Source organism: Pygocentrus nattereri, chromosome 10, assembly GCF_015220715.1.
Source record: "Pygocentrus nattereri isolate fPygNat1 chromosome 10, fPygNat1.pri, whole genome shotgun sequence".
NCBI lineage: Eukaryota > Metazoa > Chordata > Actinopteri > Characiformes > Serrasalmidae > Pygocentrus > Pygocentrus nattereri.
In genome coordinates this window covers 17,487,424-17,513,749 of record NC_051220.1, presented here as the reverse complement: position 1 = coordinate 17,513,749, position 26,326 = coordinate 17,487,424, and the positions used below count along the sequence as shown (strand labels likewise).

The 26,326-nt window shown below is 38.1% G+C and overlaps 2 protein-coding genes across 12 annotated transcripts in view; one reads left to right on the top strand and one right to left on the bottom strand.

Annotated features, from left to right (window-relative positions):
* Window positions 1-26,326, top strand: part of LOC108430661 (KATNB1-like protein 1) — a 71,254-nt gene that overhangs the window by 39,586 nt on the left and 5,342 nt on the right. Inside the window, exon 1 of one of the 3 annotated variants that reach the window (XM_037541887.1) lies at window positions 16,993-17,045. The exons of the other annotated variants lie outside the window; for them this stretch is intronic. The gene's annotated coding sequence lies outside the window, so the exon portion shown is untranslated. Of the gene's footprint in view, window positions 1-16,992; window positions 17,046-26,326 lie in introns of those variants that run through there. 3 annotated transcript variants of the gene reach the window in all.
* acp7 (acid phosphatase 7, tartrate resistant (putative)) lies at window positions 1,574-26,326 on the bottom strand. Of its 9 annotated transcripts, none has more exons than XR_005130804.1 (15): window positions 24,314-25,104; window positions 24,072-24,146; window positions 23,592-23,735; window positions 21,722-21,922; window positions 20,118-20,300; window positions 18,552-18,577; window positions 16,234-16,331; window positions 12,024-12,086; window positions 10,629-10,743; window positions 10,332-10,445; window positions 8,579-8,645; window positions 7,455-7,522; window positions 7,192-7,267; window positions 3,258-3,395; window positions 1,574-3,054 (listed from the first exon to the last, which is right to left on the bottom strand). XR_005130804.1 is itself a non-coding variant. In XM_017703277.2 (15 exons), exons 3-15 carry the CDS (start codon window positions 23,698-23,700, stop codon window positions 2,989-2,991), a joined length of 1,320 nt encoding a protein of 439 aa, XP_017558766.1. In that variant the 5' UTR covers window positions 23,701-23,735; window positions 24,072-24,146; window positions 26,050-26,326; the 3' UTR covers window positions 1,574-2,988. The 9 variants fall into 9 exon arrangements, 8 of the variants coding, with proteins under 8 accessions (XP_017558766.1, XP_017558769.1, XP_017558765.1 ...); XM_017703277.2 differs by lacking the exon at window positions 24,314-25,104 and adding an exon at window positions 26,050-26,326 and having other exon boundaries at window positions 7,196-7,267; XM_017703280.2 differs by lacking the exon at window positions 24,314-25,104 and adding an exon at window positions 26,050-26,326 and having other exon boundaries at window positions 7,196-7,267; window positions 23,592-23,732.

Here is a 26,326-nt window from a genome sequence, read left to right as displayed (position 1 = left end):
AATAAATCTGCTCAGCCAATGACCAATGGTGTGTCACTGACACCTTGATATACTATATGTATTTATCAGCATTGTATAATAATAGAATTCTAGGAGCAGAAGAAAAAGATAAAGATTACTGCTCTTGTAAATTGTTATTGTTTCTGTGTACTGCATTACAGAATGTAGCAAATATTTTAAATGTGTTGGCTTGTACTTCACAGCTTTGCAGCACATTACAGTCCTAAAAATTCCCATATAGGCTTCAGTATGTTTCAGGTGTTCTGTTGCACTGAAGATCAGCAAGAGTTTTACAAAATTTGGTTTGATTTGAGCAGTAAAGATGCTTCTCAGAATTCAATCTGCTGAAGCTATCTGAAAACAAACGGTCAATAAAGACAAGTAAGCCAGCTCCACTGGGAGTCATACATGCTCAAGCCATGATACCAAGTCCCCTATGTTTCATAAATAAGGTGTTATGCTTTCTGACTTGAGCAGATCTCTTTCTTTACACTTCCATCATTCTATCACTCTGGCATGAGTTGATCTTCACTTACTTAGACGTTTCTTTGTTACCCAAGTTGGGAGATAAGTTCCACACCTAGAATGAATTCCGGACCTTTTGTTAGCACTCTTGTGTATAAACTAATAATGCAGTGACACAGAGGATGAGAAACACTGAGCAGGCAAATGTCTTGTTACTTACGTTTATATAACCGGCTGTGTTCCCTATATGGTTCACACAATATATAGAACTAAGTACCCTTAAACTGAAGACATTCTGCTGTTTAAAAGTAGGATTTCACTGACTATCACATGCTTAATATTATGTGTGTTGAGCTGTTTTAATGTTTTATCAGCAACTTTTGCTCTCAATAGTCAGAGTTACAACACCTGGACTTCAAAAGAAAATTTAAGGGAAAAACAAAATGCACATTAGGACTGTAAAAAAAAAAAAAAATCTAAAAATTACTGAAGACCTCTGTTTCTTTATATCAAGCACTGTTCTGAAAGTTTCTCCAAAATTAAGACGTTAAAAAAGACAAATTATTGGTATGAAAGGGACATTTGGGACATCATATGTATATTTCATTAATACATGTAGTTTTATTTAAAAATTTTATTAAATACAACAATGTGACTTTACTGCAGAGCATAATTAAAAAAAACACATCCCTAATAATGACTCATACCTGTCGGCACATCAGCCCTGTTCTGTTTAGTGTGGATCAAGAAAAAGTTAGCTACTCAATTAGTACATAGTTAAAATGAATTTTGCCACAATGTGATTCAGTCAAGCATTTGGGTGCTTCTGTGAGCGCTGTGCTGGCTTATTTTGCAGTTCTGAACTGACCAAAACTATGCCTATGTTACGTAACATACTTTGTGAGCTGGCTGCCTATCAAAGCCAAAAAAGGGGGCTTTAGTTGCCAGGCACATTTTGGGCCCATGGGGCAGAATTAGTGAAAGCATATCAGTTATCTTCTACCGGCCAAGTAAAAGCCTGACATTTGGCGTAGGCAATGCAAGCTTTGGCTCAAAGCAAGTATTACAGAGACATTGACTACTGTGAGAGAAAGAAGACTGTCCATCATTTGCATAGACACTGAAAAAGGAGGATTTATTGCACTTCCATAGTTGAAAGTTAAAAGTAGCGTGTTCAAAAGATCTGAAGAGTTTCAGAGATCATACAGATTGCATACAGTACATAGTTTCCCTGTTGAGTGTAACCATTTACAATTTGTTATACATTAAAATTATTACAATAAAAAAAATACATAAAAATGCAAAAAGAGAAGCTCAAGTTACTAATGTTTAAAAAGGATTTTCATCTTATTATACTTTGTATGACTTATTTACATTTACATTTTTTTACTTAAAACAAACAATATCCTGACTCTGCTGAAGGCCCTTGTGTTTTAGGAAGTGCCCATTTTCAACAAAAAGTACACCTCCAAACATTATTGTGGTATAAAGCATTACTGAGGGTGGAGGGCAGTACACAGTATTACTAAGGACGGAGGTGGGAGGCAGTAAAAGCAAGCATTTCAAAACTGAAAATAATTAAAAACTTTAGTTCACTCACAAGGTCCCAAATAACTGAGAATTATGTTTGGCAATAATTATTCCAACAAATTTCAAGCCATCTATCTAACAATTGATAAATCTTAAATACTGCTGCTAACTAGGAGAGAGGAACTGATAAGCAGTAGCTTAACCACCAAACAACATGTCTGAACGAAAGCATGGACACAAGTTCAGATGATGATGAAGTTCAAATCTGAGGGAGTAAAGTCAAGCAACTGTTGAGCAACTGGTGTTGAAGGGACAGAAAAGCAAAATTAAACCTGCTCAAAATTAAACCTGGTGTTTGGATCTGTAGCCAAACAGGCTAACATAATGCTAACTTAGTGACTACAGACCATGACTGTACCACACACCACAGTACAGGCTTGATTCTGACAAACTGCTGCTCTGCTAAAACAAGTTTAGTATGACAAAAATAATGTTTGAGAGTAAAAATTGAGTGACTGGTGCTGGAATGACAGAAAGCCAGAATCAAAACTTCTGTGGTTTTTGGGACTGTAGACTTTTGGCTACGCTAATGAGAGCTACGTTAGCAGACCAAACGTACCACACATCACAGCACAGGATTGGATCCAGCAAACTTATGCTAAAATTATACCCGTTCAAAGAATATCTGAGAACACAAAGTTGAGTGACTAGTGTCACAGTGAAAGCTGAAATCGAAGATGTTTTGTGGCGTGTGTAGCGATTAGCTGTTGCTGAGTGACTGCCATGCTTAGTTTTTCTGAGGTTATTCTTGACTTTTCCCCTTTTTCTGCACCTCAACAGGTTCTATTTGATTTTCATAAAACACAAAGTATTTGCTTGTTCGTATGATTAATTAAAGCTTAATGCGCAGCTCACCTGAGATGAGCTTTGAAAGTGCAATACCCTGAGAAAAAGTGTGATGGTTGAGGAGACATTCCCAGAACCATGGAGTCTTCAAAGCCAAGCCTCTGGCCCATGAACATCCTTCACCAACGTGAAGCTGTCTATTACTTTGCCAGACTGAGGACAGAAACATTTTTTTTCCAATTAAATAGCTTCTTAAGCAGTCCTGTAGTCATGAATTTAATGCATTTCTTGTAAACACTGAAAGCACTTAGAGAACAAAGTTGATAATATTTAAAATATTTCAACATAAATGTTTGAAACAAATTAGACAATTTCAACTTTGCACAGTTCCACTTCACTGACTGAGTGATTTTTACCTGATCATCTGACACCTGTTCCAGGTAGATGTGTGTCGAGTTGATCAAGTGCATACGTGTGTAACCATAATCAGTGGATCTGAAGGCACTCCAGTCCCGAGGCTTGGGGATAAAGCCATCATGCTTTTCTCGACACCCCTGAGAGAGAGAGAGAGAGAGAGAGAGAGAGGGGGAGAAAAAACATTTGTCTCAGCAAATTGAATGATTTGAGTAAAGACTTTTAAATGTAGCTAGTACAGCATTTTCACACACTAATGCATTTCCATGGCCAGCAGACATTTACTGCTAAGGGTCAGACTTTGTGACATTCAGACCTGCAGTCCTTAAACTTTTTTTTTTTCTTCCCTTTTTTTTTTATTTTCTTCCCAAATTAGTCATCTCAAATTCCACCCACTAGTTAGGACTCCCCCAATCACACAATACTAACAAGACTAGGAGGGTGAAGGCTAGCACTGACTTCCTCCGAGACCTGCGAATCCAGCTGCTGCATTTTTTCGAGCAACTGTGCTCTCTTGGACTCCCGGCCTTGGATGGCTCTAGCATCACTACGGATCGAACTCGCGATCTCCTGATGATGCGGCCAATGCTTAGATTGCTGCGCCACTCAGGAGCCCCTTAAACAGTCTTTTACTGGGATGCACACATGCACATTTGCCATGAATGCCCTGTTAAATAGGCTGTGATGTTCTTAGCATGAACGGCCAACAGCTCCTTCAAAATGCACTCCTAAGACTAAGACTAAAAATCCACTGTAAAATCAAAAGCGCCACCGAAAATTTCTGCTTACCTGTCAGTGCTGCTTCACTTTTGCACAACAGCAGCAAGAACACACGCTTGAGGAGCAGATTTTGTGGTCGACACATGGATACTACAGATCGCTCGCCACTTCAGTGGTTTATATATATTAATGACAGTTTATCTTGAAGTTTTTCTTTAATGAAATAAAGACGGCACAGCACTTAGGGGATTGAATGCCTTTCAGCCATAATGATCAGTATAAGATAAGATAAGATAGTCCTGTATTAGTCCCACAGTGGGGAAATTCACAATATTACAGCAGCAGAGTAATAGATGTAAGGCACTCAGTAATAGAAACGGGAAACAGTATAAACATTATAAACATAAAACAAAATAAGAATTAAAAAATAGAATTAAAAAAAAAAAAGATTATTAAAAATAAGAATTAAAAAAAAAAAGAGTTGCATAAATTGTATTATGAGAACACTTTAAACACAGCTTAATTCTCAAATCTGGTCTACTATAACTAAGTTCACCTCTGACAATATGACATGGCAGTTTTACTTTTTCTCATCACTGTTGGACAATGTGACTTCCATTTCTCTTTTAATGAGTTTTTGGAAATGTCATATTGAACAAACTAACCCAAATTACTGAGCTAGGACAAATCTGAACTGCTTAATGAACTATGAGTATAGGTATAATTATGTTATACTAAGTATAATACAGTACACTGTATTGTATAAAGAGAAGTTGGCTGCTGTGATAAAAATACCAGTACTTTTTAAGATTTATTTGGTTGAAATACCAGCAGGTTTTACAGAGGCATGGTAGTATTTAAAACCTGCTGAAATTAACCTCCCCTATATCTCTAGGGTGCAAGATTCAAATCAAATTATTTCTGCTGACTTGTCTTGGTGTGTAGGTTATCCCATATAAAGCATATCGCTGCTGTCGGAACAAAACCTTCTATCTCCATTTTTGTTGTTTTTCAGTTTTTGATATCATTTGAAAATGCCTGTTGTTCTTTACATTGTGTGTAAATTTCATGAGGAATGGACCAAAAGAAATGACCCAAAATTACTAGGAAAAAACTCTAGTTCCATTGACTTACATTAAAAGGTAAAGTGTGTTTTTTTTTCTTCTTCTTTAAAAGTTACCATTTTGTACAAGGTTTTGTGCCAACACCAGCGATATGTAAAGTTCAACAGGGAGGATTTTATCAGGAGCAGCAGAATTTTGGCAAAGCTATTTTAACATCTGCTGAAATTATACTCCCTTTATACTTGGACCTGTGAGGGGCAAAGCTAGCTATTCTATTCTGCAATCTATTTTAATCAGTCTGTTATTGTTGTTGAGATCAACTCAAGGAGCTTACTGAGAAATAGGCCTTTTTATTTAATATAGACTACAGATGTATTTTATATAATTTTTTATGACTAAAGAGAACCAGAAAAGCATTCTGTGACTGCGTTAAAGCATTGCCAGTGAACGCGTATATGATGGTCAAAGTTTAAATTGCATGACTCCATCTTTTACCTATCGGTGCTGATGAGGATATACATCATTGTGACGTGATGTGATATACACAATATTGCCATTCTTAATCTATAGGGTTTAATATGATGTTGCCCCACCCTTTGCAGCTATAACAGTTTCAACTGTTCTGGGAAGGCTTTCCATAAGGGTTAGAAGTGTGTTTATGGGAATTTTTGACCATTCTTCCAGAAGTGCATTTGTGAGGTCAGACTGATGTTGGATGAGAAGGCCTGGCTCGCAGTCTCCGCTCTAATTCATCTCACAGGTGTTCTATCGGGTTGAGGTCAGGTCAAGTTGTTCCACACCAAACTCGCTCATCGTCTTTATGGACCTTGCTTTGTGCACTGGTGCGCAATCATGTTGGAACAGGACCGTCCCCAAACTGTTCCCACAAAGTTGGGAGTGACTGTCCAAAATCTCTTGGTCTGCTGAAGCATGAAGATTTCCTTTCACTGGAACTAAGGTGCTAAGCCCAATTTCTGAAAAACAACCCCACACCATAATCCCCCCTCCACCAAACTTTACACTTGGTAAAATGCAGTCAGACAAGTACCATTCTCCTGGCAAATGCAAAACTCAGACTCGTCCAATGGATTGCCAGACTAGAGTCCAGTGGCAGCGCTTTACACCACTACATTCTACGCTTTGCGTTGCGCTCAGTGATCTAAGGTTTGGATGCAGCTGCTCAACCATGGAAACCCATTCCTTGAACCTCTCTATACACTGTTCTTGAGCTAATCTGAAGGCCACATGAAGTTTGGATGTCTGTAGCAACTGACTCTGCAGAAAGTTTGGCAACCTCTGCACGTTATGTGCCTCAGCATCCGCTGATCCCACTCTGTCATTTTACGTGGCCTACCACTTCGTGGCGGAGTTGCTGTCATTCCCAATCACATCCAATTTGTTATAATGCCACTGACAGTTGACTGTGGAATATTTAGCAGTGAGGAAATTTCATGACTGGACTTGCACAGGTGGGATCCTATCACAGTACCATGCTGGAATTCACTGAGCTCCTGAGAGCAACCCATTCTTTCACTAATGTTTGTAGAAGCAGTCTGCAGGCCTAGGTGCTTGTTTTTTTACACTTGTGACCATGGAAGTGTTTGGAACACCTGTATTCAATGATTTGGATGGTTGAGTAAATACTTTTGGAAATATAGTGTTCATCATTGATTGCAATTTTTGGCAGATGTGCTAAAATCTCATGTAGAAAGTAATTGCGTGGCACCCAGCACGATACCGGCTGATATTGTTATGCATGTCTTTTTCACAGCAGAGGTTCTCATCCTTTCCCTTACACCTCCTGTTGCTCACTAGCAGAAAAATATTTAAATATACAAAAAAATATTAGAAATTATTTGAATTCTGCCAACAGAATGGCCACTAGAGTGCCTGAAAGTAGAGGCTACCTCAATAACTCAATTATTATAGTCAAGTTTTTATTAAAGTACTCTACAGCTTTCAGACTATGATATTTTGCTATCGATTTAATTTTATTAAACTTTGTCCTTATAGTCACTCACTTATATAGTCATTACATATACTTTTTGGAAAACACATGCATTGATTTTTGAGTTTTATTTGAGTATAGAATAAATAATTCAAATACTTTTGCCTTAAGAAATCACTCCTTTTACTGAAAAACAGAACTTACTCACAGCTGAGCCGGTGATTATATGTACAGGTGCTTTGGGGTTCACATATGGCTCATCAGTACTCCCATTATACACCTATGATGAGCAAGCAAACCAACAAAGCACAGATTATTTATTACATGATGTTTATACAAGTTCTAGTCTTTTATGTAGTCATTGTCTAATAATGGCATTCTTTATACATGTATTAGTTAATGACACAACTTGCTCATTATCAAATAAAAATGGCTTCAGACTGATGTTCTGAATTCCAAATACTGACCTTATAACCATACACAGGCCAAAGCCTTTCATATGTATGCTCATGTGCCCAAAGCTCCAGATCTACACCTGCAACAATATATACACATAATCAGTGCAACCCATCCAAATTATTTAGACGAGAATCACATTTCGCTAAACATGTGAGAAACAAACTGTACTCATACCTGGTACTCAAACCTAATCACATCCATTAGGGCCATGAGGCTTTACCCCAATACTGCAAAACACATTACAGTATTTCTGTGGAACTTCCACTAAGAGATCCAAACCATTTGAGGTCGTTGTGGTAAATGCTGAGAGAGATTTCTCTAGCTGCCAGCTTGGCAAGATAGGGTTGCCTTCGACTGTAAATAAACACTTAGGTTGATATTCATAGAGGGCTAGTGAGATTTGAGATACTACTTACTGTGGCCAAAACCAAAGGGCTGCTTCAGTAACACTCGCTGAATGTCTTTGGGGTTTAAGGCTAATCTTGCACACCTTTAAATGTGTAGAAGCCTTATAGAGATTTCATTTAATTTAATCAAAACACTAATTTGGTGTTTTCTTCTTTTTTAATCAATACCTCGAGTGAAACCTACCAATTACAAGTAAATCACAAAAGTGACCCCCTCTGCATTTTGCAATGATCAGCAAGTTAATTAGTTGAAGCCTAATAAGAGCTTTACAAGGGCACATTCATTATAGAGTTCATTCCATATTGGCCCAACAATATGGTTATGGTGGTGATGTATAATACACAAATAAAAGGGCTGAATTCCTAGTTACTTAATACATTAATAATGGACAACAGGTTAATTAGTAGTTATAAGCTTTATAAAGTTAGTTACCAGCTTTGGTAACTTGGCTTGATAAAGCTTAACAAAACATAAAAATGACACCTAAGCTTTGTTCACCCTAGTTATTGATTAGTAATGGAGTTATGGACATCCAGTTGATTATCAACTCCTGGATTGTTAGGGAGTAATAAGAGCACTTTAAGGGCAAGATAATGTCTCCTATACTGAGTTGTTGCAATAATTTATTCTAATACTTCAGGAGAAGGACAAATAAATTTGGTTCTTATTAGGTACATGTGTAGCTTGTTGTGACAATCAGTATCTAGTGTCATTAAAGGGATACCGTGCTGATAGAACAGGTCCTCCAGGCCTGGTGCTGGTGGCTTTGTGTCATTGCGGCCAAGTCGTACCTGAAAAACAAAGTGATTAGTGATTGGGAGGTTATAAACACTGTAATTAAATTGTTGACAGTCAATGATGATCAGAAACACAAGACATACATATTTCCAGATCATACTTATGAGTATGCCGAACCGGTTAAAGAGAGGCACAGCAACTCTAATTTATAACAGCTGCGTGTATATTCCACTTAGCGAAGGACATCAGGTCGGATTAGGACCAAACCGTCACTTTCAAAAACCATTAAACATGCACAAATGGTGCCCAGTGCAAATCATTCCAATGGACTTCCCTTACGAAATACAGGAAGGCCTCCTGAGATGCTGTATGACTGAGCACTTCCCCCAAGTCCAATATATCGCCAGTTTACAGAGTTACGTCAGGTTATGAACACCCCTTTAAAAACACTAGCAAAAGCTGCTGAGACATTGGAGCATAATTAGAAAAGGTTTAAGTTCTTGGGGCATCTTTTTCCAATTGTGAATTTAGGAGGCATGCAATCACTATTACGCAGTAATAAGGACAGGTAATAAGAGCGTGGATTTATGATTTAATTAGACCAGTGTGGGCAACAAGGAGCAAAGTCTGGCACCAAAGCAGCAAACCTTCTGCCCTTACAGACCCCTTTCCTTTCCTCTCTAACCCATGAATCCTGTCAGGCTTTGGATGAAATACTGGTTGCAACAAAGATGACAGAACCGAATCATCTACAATACTACACCTACTGACCAGCCTTCATTTATTTAATTTCTAGTCAAAACAGATATTACGTGCAGGAAATATATTTAAATGAAAATTACTCAGAGGCCTCAACAACTAAATAGAATATCTTTTTTTAAGCATTTAATGTATCCATCCTTTTTGCTGTTATCACAGCTTCCATTCTTTTCAGGAGACTTACTGTCACAAAAATAAACAGGGATATTTTTGCACACCTCCAAATTTTAGCTTTATGGTTGCATTTTCTGCTTCTAGGATCCTAGTAATTCTAAAAGCATTCAATGGATCTTGAGGTCTGGACTCTGGGGCGGCATTGTTGTGAGAACACCAGCAGCTTCTCTTTTGATCTGCAAATTTTCTTTGTCTATTTCTTTTCCTTGCCACCGGCTTCTTGACAGCTACACATCCTTTTAAACCCATAGTGGTGTGTTGTGTTCTCACAGTGGAAGAATAAACAGAAAGACCTGGGGATTTTTTTCAAATCGGAAGCAAGAGCACAGCTTGATTTTTTCATTTAACAATTTTAACTTTCCCTTTCCTTATGCAAGTGGATTACCTTACTTCTAATCTTTCTACAAATGTCTAAAAAATGAAGAACTAATTTATAGCTGTTGTGACAGGAAACTAAATCATTGAAGGGCAGTCTCTGATTTATGCACAGTACTGTACATGATTAGAATGCTGAGTATCTGGGACTAGTTTACCGTGACTTCTTTTTTGTAACATCCTGGAAAAAAACAGCACAAAGGCCTCCTTTACTATTACTACCTACTATTGACACACTAGACTGATACCCTTGATAAACGAATAGCCCACAGACAAATTTCACATGATTTAAGGCCACGTCTGATTTAAAAGTGTGAATTGTGGCTCGTTCCTCATGACAATACATAGGGGAAATATGCATTCAGGCAATCATTAAAACAATCAAATAAGCCCTCCAAACATCCAGCCTTGAGACTCGAAAAGATCCTTACATAACTCTCAAACTTTGTGCAGTCATCATTATCATCATCAGAACAGTACATGGGTCTGTGTGCCATGGTGATGATCCAGGGTCGTACTGCTCTGTTCTCTGGTTTGTTTGCTTCCTGCTCAAACACACAGAAGTACTGTGATTTATATTTGGGCAATTAGATGTCTAACATACAGTATATGTAATTTTATATATACATGAACCTTAAACTAAAATGCAACAATATCACAACTTAAACATTTTATAATGAATGAACTAAAATGTGACCAAATCTCTGTGTTCTGATGTAAATATATACCTCCAGGTCACTCTTTAGCCACTTGTACTGTTTGAAGAGGAGATCCAAGCCATAATCAAGGTAGAAGTAGACCTCAGTAGAGAAGGAGATGACGTGTGCTGACCCTATGTTCCAGCTACAGACAGACATGCATACATAAACACGTTTAACTATTTCCAAAATGCAGCAGGGAGCATAAATGCCTTAAAACAAACAAGCACATTGTTACTATAGCTATAACTATCTCCATTTTTTTTTACAAGTGATTATCCAGGAAAAGCTGTTCCAGAGAACAGCTGGAAATGTCTGCTCCTATGTCATTAAAGCTAAACCTCAGCAATCTTTCCAGTCTCCCAAGAGCAAAAAGTATAAGGCTTAGTGAAGCTAAGAAGCTTGAATTGAGAGGTAGAATATAATTCACTGATTTTGCTTGGAATATGATAAATGTGCTTAATATGCTTCAAACAAGATATTTGTGCAGGTAGATTATTTCTTGGTATTAAGGAGGGTCATAGTATTTAAGGCTGAATGGTCTCAGAAGCTCTAATGCTGCACATCAGTTAGCAGAAAAAAGATGTAACTATTGTTGAGACTGATTTTACTGGCTCTTGCATTTCAATCAGTTACATAACTTTATCGCATGAGGACTTTTGATCAGAGCCATCTGAAAGAGTCAGAGCCTTGCCAGAATGTAGCTGAAGCCAAACACAAAGCTGGACAGGCTATTATGTTTTAACTAAAATGGAAAATGAAAATGAATAACAAGGACCAAAGATTCAAAAATCTGCATCTACTCCAAAATCTGTTTGGACTGAGCAGATCAAAGATAGCACTGTACCCACCAAGAAATAAACAAATGTCTGATGCTCCTGGCAGTCCACAAGAAATCAGGTTTAGTCAGTGTAATATTCAGAGCAAAGATGCTTACGTTCGACTCGTGTATGGAATGATAGCAATTAAAATGAAAAGTTTTCAAATACTCTTCCCAGGAAGGATTTTGTAATCCTTTAGACTAAATGGAACGCTGGTGGAGACTGATTTGACACTTCCATTCCTTTCATACCACAGTGGCCGGCTGACCAGCACACGTGATGGACGAGACCTCAGAGGTGCTCGCTTGCTCTAAACAGGAAGACGTGACTTTAGGCCTGCAGTCTGGCAGCAGATCATCTTACTACTTTGCAGTCTAAAATCCATTACCGCAGAACAGACACTTTTCTGTTGTCTTCCTCTCATGCATGGTGGAGATGAGGCAGAGCTTGAGGTAGAGCGTGACTGCGTTGGTTTGTCAGGTCTTTGGTATTTGGTTTGGAGACAACACTCAGTCTTATGTAACTTTTGGAGGAGAACATTTGTTCTGGACATAAACAGGCAGCTGATGGACAGAAGGAGTGAGTTGGTAACCGAAGCTCCTACCTGTACCACAGATTCTCTGTCTGTCCTGGCATGGTGAAGCGGCTCCTGTAGTGTGAGAAGTTGCTGGAAAAAAGAGGGAGAATAATATATTGCTGGTATGTCAACTGACCTCTCCAAACACCTTTGAGTGTGTGATAAACACCCAGTATCTGCTCTTTCAATCAGTCAGAGGTATGCTCCTGGCCTAGCCAAACACATGCCAACCTGCTTGTTGAATATTTTAGTTGGACTTAAATCTAAAATATAAACGACTTTCTAGGAATGATGCAGAGATACTATTTATTTTTGCCAAAATTTTATTTTGGTCATAAAAATGAGCAGCAGTTTTCTCTCTCTGAGATATGGCTGTAAGAGTTGCAAACACCAATGCAAACACCAAAGAAAAAAAGACCTTAGAAAGTTCAAAATTATGGACAGACTAATTGATTTCAGCCATTGAGGGGTTAGGGAGACAAGTGTCTGGTTATAGTAATTGACAAGAGTGTTCAGGTCAGTGGCCAAAGGTACAGGGGACAAGGTCAGAAAGGAAATACGTTTTCAACTAAGAACCCTAGATCAAGTCAGTATATAGTCAAGAACAATAAAATAAAATGAGCACTGCATGAACATCTGCAGCTTTGTCCACAAACAAAAGCACAAAAATGCTTTTGCTGAGGAATAGAGATGCACCATTTGTAGACCTTAAGCCAAAATCTGCTGAACAAGAGTACATTAAACAGATTCAAATGGAGAAGCATTGTGAAAGGACAGCTAAAGGAGAGGTGGGCCTGTATGCTTCCCCCTTGCAGCACAGCAGATGTCCAATAGATGTTCCCACATCCCAACCCGGAGGTAGACAGATACAAATTTGTTCTGGCCCCTTGGGCCACCAACCCAATGAATCTTGTAACCAAAATTAAGAATTTGTGGCCAGAATTATAGAAACATGCCAGAAGTATAGCATCACAAGCATCATAGCCTCACAACAGCATTACAAGCATCCTTCAGTACCAAAAACTGTGATGCATTTTTTTTTTGCCATGACAATTTTTAAAAATCAAACCAAGGAATGATGTGGAGTTATTCTCACTTTTCAAAATATTGTCAAGCAGATGAAGGACTTTTATCTTTTGATCCCACTGACTGATCTTTATCAGGCAAGGGTTAATCATCCCTGCGTATTTCTAACTGGGATCATAAAAGATCATCATACTATATTAGTGGTGAATACTTCTGTCTGCTTGCTGTGGAAACTGATGACATGCCTGTAAGAACATCACATGTTTCTCAAAATTATGCAACTACATGAATTCTATATTTTATATCTCTCTAATTAATTTTTGTCGGTCATCATCATCTGATTCTTTTGCTAGTGCAGCCACTGGCAGTAAACCTGCATTTTAATAACCCAGCTGTCCTAGGAAGTGAACTTGCATGCTGTCACATTAGCTACCGCAGTAGCTACATTAGCATTACAGTTGGCAAATTCGAATAAAAACTGATTTGATCATTGGTTCCGTGCCAGGCCAAACAGGCTCTGGATCTTACACGAGAGGTGAAAAGCAGTTGTCTTGTTATTAATAGTAGATATTTATGAACGTTTGTAAATTCAACTGTTCTGGTGGTTTCACAAAAGAGAAAGAGAAATTAAGCTTAAATTTTCCATTGATGTAAATGTAATGTTGCACTTATTGCTGATTACCCGGATCGTAAGTTAGGATTCTTTGGCACACTATAGACAGCAGAAAAACATCACAGCATCCTAAGAGAGTTCAAAGACACCCCCCCCCCCCCCCCCAAAAAAAATACATAAAATTTTAAATTGAAGAAGAAGAAGAAGAAGAAGACGAAAAAGAAGAGCTACTGTGTTCAGCTCCAGTTATTGCCATTGCGCTCTTGGTGTTGAAATGGAATGAAACTAACCAACTCCCATAGCGTCTATTCACACCGGTTATATTGTGAGCAACTCTTTATTTAGTTTATTTAGCCATGATCTCAAAATGATTCATAATTGTAGTCAAAAGCAAAGCAAATCTTCCTGATAATGTTCTGAATCTCCACTGACTAAGATGTTTTTCCTCTCCTCTCCCTCCAGACAGTAGCAGCAGTCCATGAGAAAGTCAGAGTTTAGGCCGACAATTTCTTGTATGTTTATGAAATACACATTTAAGCTCTGCCAAAAACTGTTTTAATGACAGACCAATTGGGAGATGAGAGGACAGGAATGCAGCTAAAATAGAGGATGGGGAGAATTGGGCCAGATCTAAAAAAGATATTGTCTAGACACTAGACTAACTGTTTATCCAAAGAAAAAGTATTTCAGAGGCCATGTCATCACATCAACGCAAAAGCCCTGAGAGTTTTCTCTCTTGAGATTAATGACAGAAAACTTGAATAAAAATACCTTCTTGACTGTATTAACTATATGGTAAATGCAGTGCTGTCCCAGACCAAAGATTTTCTTTGGGGACCAAAAAGCCTGATTTTTAACTAATAGTTGACGAATCATCTGTCCTCACACTTCCTCATTAAATTAAAATAAATAACACTATCACAACACAGACTTTTCAACATAAAACTAGACTGCATCAAGAATAGAAACTATGATTTCACTATATATGTTATTGAAAACGTTTCATTATGATTTATAATATTCGTCAGGTATAATTTATCCTGATGCCTCACAAAAAAGTGCCAAAAAGGCTTCTTTTGCACTGCCATAGAAAAACCATTGGATTTCAATAAAACACCTTCCAGTGGATGGTTCTTTAAAGACTGTTTTTGTAAACAGGGTGAGAGTGAAAAACCTTTTAAAAGTTTAAAGAACCTCCACATAATGTAATGAGTCTTATATTGGCATGGAGGTGCATTACACTGTGTAAAGTAAGTAAGTAAGTGATACTTTTTTGATCCCACAACTGGGGAAATTCCACCTCTGCATTTAACCCATCCGTGAAGTGAAACACCACATACACACTAGTGAACACACACACTAGGGGGCAGTGAGCACACTTGCCCGGAGCAGTGGGCAGCCCTATCCACGGCGCCCGGGGAGCAGTTGGGGGTTAGGTGTCTTGCTCAAGGACACCTCAGTCATGGACTGTCGGCTCTGGGGATCGAACCGGCAACCTTCCGGTCACAGGGCCAGATCCCTAACCTCAGGCTCATGACTGCCCCTTGTCTAGTGTCTAGACAAAAGGTTCTTTAACGTCTTAAAGGGCCCATATAACAAAAAACTGAAATCTTGTCACTTTTTTCAATAAACATGTTTGACATAATATGTAAAAATATGTAAACTCCTCAGTCCATATATGTAAATAAGTCTGTGAAAACAGCTCATGTTCAATTCATTGTTTTTGTGAAGTCACAAAAAGAATGCACTGTCATATCCACCTATTTAGCCTACAGCAGTTTAGCACCACCCATTCAAACTAAAGTTTCACTCTGTGAAAAGTGAATTGACAAGATGCATTCAAAACCTATTTGCCATGATGTGAACATACCATAAACAGCCTGTTTAATCCTAAGGGATCAAGTAAATTTGGAAATGGGCATCTAAAAATGAATTAGGACTGCTTGGGAACGTAAACCAAAGAAAAGTTGTAAGGAGACCTTAGGGAGGAAATAAAATACAAAACAATTTAGGATATGGACCCTTTAAAAGACTCTTCACACTCACAAATCTCTTTTTCAAGCATGGTTTTTTATGAAACCAAATATAGTTCTTCAGCACAACCCCCACTCCTCTTGGAGTCTACTTAAGGTCTACCCCAGGTCTACTTAATTCCTGCTGACTTCAGCTCCAGCCTGCATACAACATGCTGCATGATCCCCATACCTACACCAATACATCTTATCCAGTCAATCAAGGACTTTGGAAGTTAATTAGCTGGAGCAAATGTGGTAAAACTCAAACTGCAGTTCACAGGAAAGTATATGCCAAGACCAGAGTTTGTGACCACTCTTCTATAGCACCACTCTTAGGACCCTTTGTGGCATCTTTTGTAAGAGTGTACATCATATTTCCCCCCTCTATAACCTCTACTGAGGTCAGTGAATGCAACAAAAGGGCATGGGATAGTTAGCGCTACATCTTTCAAATGCTGAAGGGTTTCAAAGTCAGTCAATGAAAATAACTGGTAATAGCAAAAATTGTCTTCAAAAACTCAATCACATCTGCACATCCTGCTTAGATCTGCATCAACAACAAAAGATTGTCTATAATACTCACTAGGCCCACTCATGATTACCAGGGCAGGTCATATAAGGCACATAGGCAGCAATAGATTCAATCTGTTTCATGAACTCATCCCCAATTCTGCCATTGTCCTGAAACACACAGGAACAGACGTAAAGACACACTTACACAGACACACATAACATAAAACAGTACCAAGAGACTACACTACGAGTGAACACATTACTTACAATATGGCAAAGAAAATAAAACAGTGGATCCATAACGTCTTGAAATTCACTAAATACTATAATCTGTGTTAAGGAAGTCTGACAGTCTAAATGCTGCTACACTCATTAATGATAGTAGTATAAGCCATAAATTTGGCTAATGCTCTTTTTCTTAAGGGGAATGGCAAAGACCAAACTGTCGGCAAGCCTGACAGAGAAACCTCAGTAATGACAGAAAGCAAGTTAAGTGCAGTCAAGAGAGAAGGCCCTAAAAGCTAGGGCTGCCATTAAGCTAAATCAATTTTCCAAGCAACTTATCCAGATGCCCTATCATTATAGAAAAAAGGGGAAAAAAGTGCCTTGATGAAATCTGAACCAGCCATCCTGACAAATATAATGAGGGCAATTGTGGGATAAAAACAGCACAAACTATGGTGAGCTGCAGAGTTTTAGGGCCCTTAACGAGTTTTCTGACAGCTCCTGTTCTGTTTTTCTAGTTAGAACATCTGGGGAGTGGTGGAATGGTGCTGTTCACAGAACTGGATGTACTGCGGTGTTTAGACCTTTGCGGTTTTCTGATCATGACCAGGGCAACTTTATTCCCTTAAAGGGAAAAAGGCATCTCATCACATGAAGGTTAGCAACACGGCATATCTTATTTGGAGAATGGACTATCTGGATATTAGTTGCATGAAAAAAGCATGTGTGATCACACTACATTTTTGTTTAGGACAAGGGTTCATGACCTATTTTTTACTGGCCAACATGGCATCATCACTTTTGATGATAATAAATTACTTGGAACACATTGATGGTGGCTTGGCGCATGTCAAGCAGTGCTTTCTAGCTCCACTAGCAGTGATTCTAGGCAACATTTCTCAGTGACAGCTAGCCTAAACATAGCTTCTAAATAACATTTAAATCAGGCTAGCCTGTTAAACATATCCAACAATCCTTCAATTACAAATATCTACATTTTACACTAATACAAGTATACAAGACTAGGCAAGCCTAGTTTTGCTGGACTGCCATCAGCTACACAGCATTTGTCACATACTTTTTCTATCATAATTTTGAATAATAACTATCATCACCACCATCATCATCAATATTCTTTGTTAACTCATTTGATAACTAAGACACAGTGTGTCTACTACAATGTTGTGAATAAATCCATAAAGACAGATTTAAGTAAGTAGATCACTCTCATAATAACAAGTAACACATCTATCTAACTTGAAGATGAATTCTACTCACAAATGTCCACACTTACCCAAAATTGTGTGTGGAGTACAATAAAATGTACATTTTCACTTCAGGGTGTAAAAGTACAAACAAAACCACATGTTCTGAAGCTCTCACTATACATGCTATTAGTGTGCTAGCATTGCAGCTTTAGTGCTAGCTAACATGCGTAATCTTGCCGCTGTGTTATTTCATCAGATATTAGGTCATTATTTTCTTGTGTAAATGTGTTTAAATTAATGCATTTGTTAGCCTGATATTGCTAGTGTTTGTACAGCATAAGGACAACATTTAACAAAACACCACCTGCTGCTTATCTCATGCAACAATTATTGATGCACATGCATTTCAAATTGAGCATCAGTGACTCAGTAAGAGTTTAAATTTAGACTAGATCTAAGATTTTAAGATGATTAAGAGGTCACACTTTTTGGTCCCCTATAGATGATCTACAGATACTTATAACAAACCTGTTGGTGATAGTTGATTATAAACAACAATTAGGTTAGGGGACAGATTTAACAGAATCTTTTACATGCAACTTCAAGTTCAGTTGCATTTAACAGCTATTTAGTTGACAGTTAATAAATAAACTGAATATCTCCAAAGCATCTACTGCGGACCGTCCAAATGAATTATTATTATTGTAATCGGGCTTTAACTGTTACCACACAATCTGACCATTAAAATGAGCATCATGTGCCTTTGGTAATTCTGACTGGGTTTGTTTGCTCAGACAAGCTACCAGTTTGCACAGAGCTGAACTATGTGAGCCACCTCAAAAAGACTTTTTAGGGAAATAATAAGGGAACAAATCTAATCTGACATGTAAACAAAGCAAGAGGCAAACATTACAGCAGAATTCATGAAAACAAATAAAAAAAATAGCAACTTTACCTCATGCATATCGTACGCAAAGTCCCCTACAAATCAAACACAGAACAAAAAGTTTATAACTGTGATTAACAGATGTTCATTAACAAACAAACTCAGCTCTAGCGTGGAAAATGGATCGCTCGTTTCATCACATACGGGCTACACTTCCAGAAATCTTGAAAACCCTTGTAAACTCTTCCTTTTAAAGATAAAAATGATTCATGTAGTGAGGTTGTGTGGTGACAGATCAAAGATGTTGCAGGCTTGTGATGTACGGCAGTTCAGGTAATGTAACTAATCAGCACATGCTTCGCACATAATTTGACCTCACTACCAACAACAGTCTGCTAGACTGCCTGACAGTTTAGAAGTCAGCAGAGGGCGCTATATTGCGCTGATGGAATTTGGCCCGTTATTGTGAGCACATTTCAAGTGAGTGAACAGAAATACTCTGGTAGAAGTTGCTGCAATGCATGTTACACACTAATGTTTAATAAATGTTCACACGATGGAGGAAAAGCAAAAGAATTAGATTTTCTCCCTTTATTTGCATGTATTTGAATGAGCAATCGTTCAGTTTAAAACAATGTTTCAACTATTCTTTTTGACTGCCAGTAGGAGAGAGCAGAGTACAGCCTAACACATTTTGCTTAATCATTTTAAATGTTTGTGATCAAGATTAACATGTTTTATTCAATAACCCACAAAACTCTGCTACAACTGAAAGCTTTGTTTCCAGGATCTACCATCTGTAAACAATTCAGCTGAAAGCAGAGTGAATGCAAACGTTAAAACTAACCACATGGGCAGGTTAACTGTAACAGACAGAGGGGTTAGTTGTCACATTTGCCAAAAAATCTGGTAAATTAATGAAAAACACGACTGTATTACAGCTCTGTACTGAAATACAGCTCTGTATTGCTTGGGCCAGAAGCATTCTAGAGCTTTGCAGCCTATATACAATAAACATATAATGAATATGACTGTGTTTAACATGGCAAATTTATTCTTTATCACAAAATGAACTGCATATATCAGCATCATAAATCTGACATTTATTTTATTACATTTCTGATAAGGTGTGCATAAAAACTTGATTGCTTGAATTTCTGTGGAACTTCTCTCATTCCATCCCTTGGGGAACTTAGTTGTAACACTGTGTTAAGCTAATCCCACCATATGGAGGCTGTATTTTAGCCTGGCTAGCTGTCACTGTGAGCTTTCTACATACCTCAAAAAGGTGCAATAAAACAACCACACAGAAGGTGATTCAAATGAAATAGATGAGAATGCTTAACTTAGTAATGAGAAAAAAAATGTACATTAGAGAAAAAAAAGTTACTCGTATGATACAAAACAGTCAATAAGCAAAATCTTAAGAAATATCTGAATGCTGTCAGAATTTTCAGATGATACTGCAATGGGGATACAAGAATGTGACTAAAAGCATGTTCTACTTGAACCTGTTTAACTACTTAAAACATTCATATTACATTTCCCCTGGGTGAGTTTGTGCGCTACTCCCCCTTATATATTTTTTTTACGTTTTTTTTCTGATGAAAGTAATTTCACTGCTACAAGTCTTACCAATGTGCAGGATAACGTCATACATCCCAGCCTGGGTCTCTTTCTGCAGTCGGGCAAGTGACTGGGGGTTCTCATTGCCCATATCGCCAAACAAAGCAAATTTTGGGCTAAAACTTGTGCTCTCATTTAGAGCAGTAAAGAAGAAAAGATCACTCCAGCCGGCCTCACTGCCACAGTGATAGACTGTAAGACAAACACACATGCATATAAAATTACAATAATATGCTCAGAAAATACCTGCCCAGGGTGTTTCCTGCCTTCCACCCAATGATAGGCTCCAGCACCCCCTCGCAACCCTGAGGGAGAAGCAGCTTAGAAAATGTGCATGAGTGCTCAGAAAATGTCTAATTCATTAGTTCATTGAACTGTAAGAAACTGTTAACATAAGCCTTTTATAATGGATATAAAAATTATTTCCAGAGGTGGACGAAGTACACAAATCACAAATCATTGAGTTAAAGTAGAGATACCCATGGTAAAATGTTACTCCAGTAAATGTAAGTCCTTACTTTAGACCTCAACTTGAGTAAAAGTACAAGTATTTGGCTTCAAATGTACATAAGCATCAAAAGTAAAAGTACTAAAAGATTAATTATGATTCTAATGTCCTGTTATCATTTTTGTAACAAGACTCGCTTCTTGAACTCATTTCAGGTGAAAATACTCCAGCGTCTCTCTTGGTCAACCAGTCTTTTAACAGAATGTCATTAATTAGTGACGCTGATGTCTATTAAAATGATCATAAGCACAAAACACTGAAGGTAAACAGTTTCCATCAAGGAGAACCGAGTGGCTCTAAAATCACTTTTTACAAACAAGCAAAGTTTCAGTTTAAGATTACTTTGTAAATTAGTTACAAGTTTAATAAAAACTTGCTTTAAACTCAGGATCACAAATAAGTTTTCCTTTACTGTATTAATCTGTAGGTCTCTGTTCATAAACATAAACTAACCGAAACTAATTTACTATAAAATGAAAGTGTTTGTATGAATTCAGAAAAAAAAGTCACAACTGCATATGTGGACATATTTCTATATTGTGGTCAATTTACACAACGTTAGGTTAGTTCCATCATTTAGGTGGACATATGTGCTCCCAAATTTTTACGCTGCAGCACTGACGTTGAACCGTGTGCTGCACTGGGTTGGTATGACCAACAGGTCAAAACAAGCTCATAACAAAGTGACCGCTGTGCCCTGATTGGTGTTCTTGCTTTGCACTTCTTTTGTTTTGACATGTTACGTTTTTATACACACAAAAACCAAAAGGAACAACAGATTTCTCAAAATGTAGTGGAGTAAAAAGTCAGATATTAGACTTTGAAATGTAGTGGAGTGAAAGTAAAAAGTCGCCCAAAATGGAAATACTTAAGTACAGATACACGAAAAAACTACAAAGTATAGTAACGAATTACATTTACTTAGTTACTGTCCAGCACTGATTACTTCCCTACCTGCTTTTTTTAGTTCCCTTCGTAAACAACCCTTTTTAAGATCATCCGCCTAATCCGACATATTTTGACACTTGCTCAAGTGAGACATAAACAGTATTTTCACTGACTGAAATGTGGTCCATGTCACTACTGTGGTTGAAGGTATGCTTACCATATGTAGCCCCAGATCTCAGGTCTGACAGGGTGACTCTGTGAATGTACATTTTCCTCATCTCTGGCCCTTCATCAACAAACACAGCAGAGTTTCCCTTAGCGGTCTGAGTAAAAAGCTTTCCGCCCCATAGATTGTACTCCACCATACTGTCTGTCTCGTTGAACGTTGTCCAGGTGATCACCATTGAACCTCTTACACCTGTGGGGGGAAGAAACATCACATCCAAAATACTTATAAGCTGACCAAGGTTGAAGCAGCTTAGTAACTAAACAAGACATTTTTTTCCAACAGATAAAAGCAGACTTTCCTTTTCAGGTTCACAAACAATTGAAATCAACAACATTCTCATTTCTTCTTAAATCAACTGACACTGCATGACAGAAAAAAATGCAAGAGAAAGAAAAAATTGACACAATCAGTGTTTAAAAAAAAGCAATACTACTAGACAATCACAAACAGGCAGTTTTACGTATAGCAGACTATATATTGCCGTAGGGACAATATGTGAATATCACTATTATTTATCTGTCTGCCTTTTTTTGGCATTTCAAAATCAAGAAAATCTGACTCAAATCTACTTACTTTCAGGGAGTATTTATGTAAACATTTCATTTTAATTTATTCATTTTTTTTGCACACAATTCAACAAAATGATTTTCTTTGTGTTTATATAAAAAACACATATGGTATGCAGTGATTTAGACAACACAGTTTAAAGCACAGATAATAATCCAAACGCTGGTTTCCGGTACATGTACCCAAACTTTTGACCAGCGGGTCCTGCTGAGAGCTTGTTTCTGTGCTTGTGTTTGTAAGTTTACAGTTGCAGTAGAACAAGCTTGGTAAAGCCCATAGGTTATGGTTTTTAGCAGCACTTTGAAGTGCTTGTGTTATTGTGCCATCTACTGATGGAATGCTTTATTACCGGCTCTGTATAACGGTGTCTGCAAATACCTAACAAATGCTAAATTAATTAACATCATAACATGCAAGAAGTACCATCTGCAGATCTGTGTAAAACAACTGAGTGAAAGAAAGAATCTTTGAGCTTTTGACTTCTTAGTATCTTGTATGTCCTCCTTTTGCTTTATTGCGTGCACTGCAGCTGGGCCATAAAAAGCCTCTGCTCTGCATTTGATATTTGAACAATATCTTTTATTTTTATTGTCAAAGATTTTTGAACAATAACTGCAGATTGTTTTGAAAGAACAGTTGAAAACATACAGCTAAATTTTGAATAGCACAGTCAAATCAATTTTCTACTGTTGATCATCTACAGGGAGCAAATGTAAAGATGACGTTTGTTAGCTAATTTTAGTGTACAACTTCTATTTATTCACTCATTTTAACACACAATTATACCTTCTGCACAGACCACATTTTAGGATTGTTTTCTTCCAAATATGTTAAATTTAAATGTGCTTATTTTCACCTTGAAAATCAACAAAACATACATAACATGACCAGGGACACCCAAATGTTTGCATACAAAAGTAAAAAGTAAGGTTCCTTTCTGAAAATCTGATTTCTATGTGCTTAACATTTACAATACTGCGTGAGATTCACGTTGGTGTAATAGTTACAAAAAAATAAAAAATAAATAAAACAAAACAGTCCAAAGATACTGTCATCAAATATCATTTGATGCTGAGATAGCATGATATATATGAAAAATACTGTGCAACTCAATGAGAGGAATAATTCTAGTGAAAATAATCTTTCCATAGAGGAGAGCTGAACATTCCATACACTGTAAAATGACTAATCAGCTTGTTATCCAGTTGAGTACAAGCCTACATATATGCTTGCACACCACCGAAACTTCAAGAAACATAAGACCAATAACAAATTGAGAGTCTGCTCTTACCCGGATAAGATATGTGCACCTGCTCAGGCTGAGATCCAATAGAAGGCACACATAACGCCAAAGGCATCAGGCCACAGAAAAGAAAAAATAAATAAACCACAGGAGCCATGCTCTCCTCTCTTCTCCTTTTCCTGTCTCACACTGCTGGGCAACAGAACAATACAGAGAAAGTATTTTTACTTGTGCTTGTTAAAAAGTGACCACAAACACATGACCTGCTGTACAACATCACTGATGCCACATGATCACAATCCCATATAAATGACAGTAACATATGACTTTTTAAAAGCTGTGTGAACTCTGCTCTTCCACAAAGTCACCTCATTTTTCACTTCTTGTGAAAGTGAACCAGCATGATGAAGCAAAAAAGTGCTGCTATATGGCAAAAAGTAAACAAAGTCTACCTCTTGTCTATTCTGGATGTTTATTTGCACATATAGGGTATTATGAAAAGATGAAAACTGCAGATTGTTGCATTACCTGTTTGCATTGACTGTAAGATCATATTCCTCAAATCAACCAGCTTAATGCTGTTGGAGAGCACTGTCAAGAGTTCTGCGGATCACAAAGTGCCATCTGTTGAGTAGTGCAAGGTCAGCTTGCCCTTTAAAATCCACAGGAAGTTTACTGGCTTGCTCATTAAAATCCACAGAAAGTTTGCTAACTACTCAAAATATACTGCTATATATGCACACACTGGCCGTTTCATTCAGTACACCTACCTTGTCTATACACTCTCATCCTTTTTATCAGCTCCATTAGCTGTACAGGTGGATGTTGTAGTTTTACAATTGCAAACTGTAGTCTGTTGATTTCTCTGCATAATCTGTTAGTCGTTAGTTACCCCACTCATCAATGGTCAGGACTCTCATAGGACAATGGATCATGCATCATTCTCAGTACTGTAGTGACCCTGATGTGGTGGTAGCATGTTAGTAGAGTTGGAGATGTTAGTAGAGCTGGAGTTTTAAGTACTGTATCCACGTATGTTCACTCTAGCAGACCCATTTACCTTGATGGAACACCTTGTAGGTTTAAAATCAGACTAAATCATGCAAGCAAGCAAGCAAAGTTTATTTACATAGCACTTTTTTTTACAACAGGTGTTGTCACAAAGCTGCTTTATAGAACAATCAATATTACAGAACGAAAAAGAGAAATCCAGGTCCAAGCCCCCATGAGCACGACAGTGGCAAGATAAAACTCCTTAAAAGAGGAAGAAACCTTGAGAGGAACCGAGACTCAGAAGGCTCATCCTCCTCTGGTCGACACCAGATAACAAACATTGTTAGTATAAAGTATTATAGTACAAAATGGGAAAAGCCGGTGGGGCAGGGGTTAATTAGATTAGCTTATGATTATACAGCGACAGCAGCAGCATCTGAGGGTGAGGATTGCACAGCGTTGTACAGCAAGAAGCTCAGTGGTGGTCAAGCCGGTCCAGAAGGCTGGTGAGCAATGTCACCCGATCAAGGCAGAAGAGGCGACAGCATCAGACGCACAGGATGGGCAGCTGTTCAACTCAGCAAAGAAAGTAAAGAAAAATACAGAGTCAGTTCTGTAAAGAGTGACTGATCACAGATTACAGTCTTAACAGAGCAGCAGAGACTCTGTCAGGTCTAGATCTGACAGGGAAGACTATTTACTGAAGGCTTGACTATACAAGTAAATTTTTAGCCTAGACTGAGTCCCGAACATTAACAGGAAGAATTGTGTCTGCACAATTTGTGTTAGTCACCCTCTAATGCCTCCTCAGTGATCACAGGACACTGCCCACAGTATACTGCTGGCTGGATATTTTTGGTCAGCAGACTATTTTCAGTCCAGCAACACCTCAGTGTGTCATCTAGCATACACACCTACACACACACAAACATGTGACTACCATGCCAGTGTCACTGCAGTGCTGAGAATGATACACCACCAAAACTACACCAGCTCTGACCACTGATAAACGGGGAAGGGCAAACTAATTACGCAAAGAAACACACTAGTCTGTAACTGTAGGACAACACAATGCAGCTATATGGTACGTGGTGACAAAACAGCCAGTAAACGCAAATACAAGCCAGCTACCTAGATGTACCTAATAATTTAAAGTGTGTATATTCAGAAATGTATTTTAAAATGCCTGACTCTGATCAAAAATATTCTTCTGAAAGCCCAAAGCCTATTACTGGGTCAAAAACGCGAGACTGCATGAAGTCAGTCATTTTCTTGGCTTTAAGTTTAAAACTCGTAAATCTACCCGCCCGAAGAGTAAACAGCGTAAACAAGGCAACGAGCTACAATGTGATGTTTGGATGTTAGCACGCTAGCTGCTTGCTAAGGGAGGGGAGGGGGGTCCATTGATAACAAATATAGCTACTTAATATTACTTTTATTGACCATTACTCATCAAAATACTACGTAAGTAAGTTACACGACAGAGTGAAAGCTAGCTTTTGTTTCCACTCACCTCTGTTGGTTGGCTAGCCAGCTAACTAACTAGCGCAGAGCTAGCTCTGGAGTGCTGGAGTCGTGATGCCGCTGTTAACTTTGGAAAATATTAAAATACCACAAAAACTGAGGCAGAGGCACTGTGAACGCGTCAGTCCGTATACGCAAGTGTTCGATATGGGCTCCCTTTTCGCCACCATCACCGACCTGACTGTGTCGCTGTGTCTGAGAGCGGAGCGGTGCAAGTGAACTAACTACCGTGTTTGGTCTGTGTGGGCAGGAAGCACGTGCACGAG

Bases quoted from the DNA above. Each gene is read 5' to 3' on its own strand.
- acp7 (XM_017703277.2), bottom strand. From the start codon at position 23,700: ATGGCTCCTGTGGTTTATTTATTTTTTCTTTTCTGTGGCCTGATGCCT. The intron at 10,446-10,628 runs GTATATATTTAC...GTGTTTGAGCAG, and splicing joins GGCTAAAGAGTGACCTGGAG to GAAGCAAACAAACCAGAGAA. The intron at 7,523-8,578 runs GTATCCCTTTAA...ATATTGTTGCAG, and splicing joins GGACCTGTTCTATCAGCACG to GTGTAGATCTGGAGCTTTGG.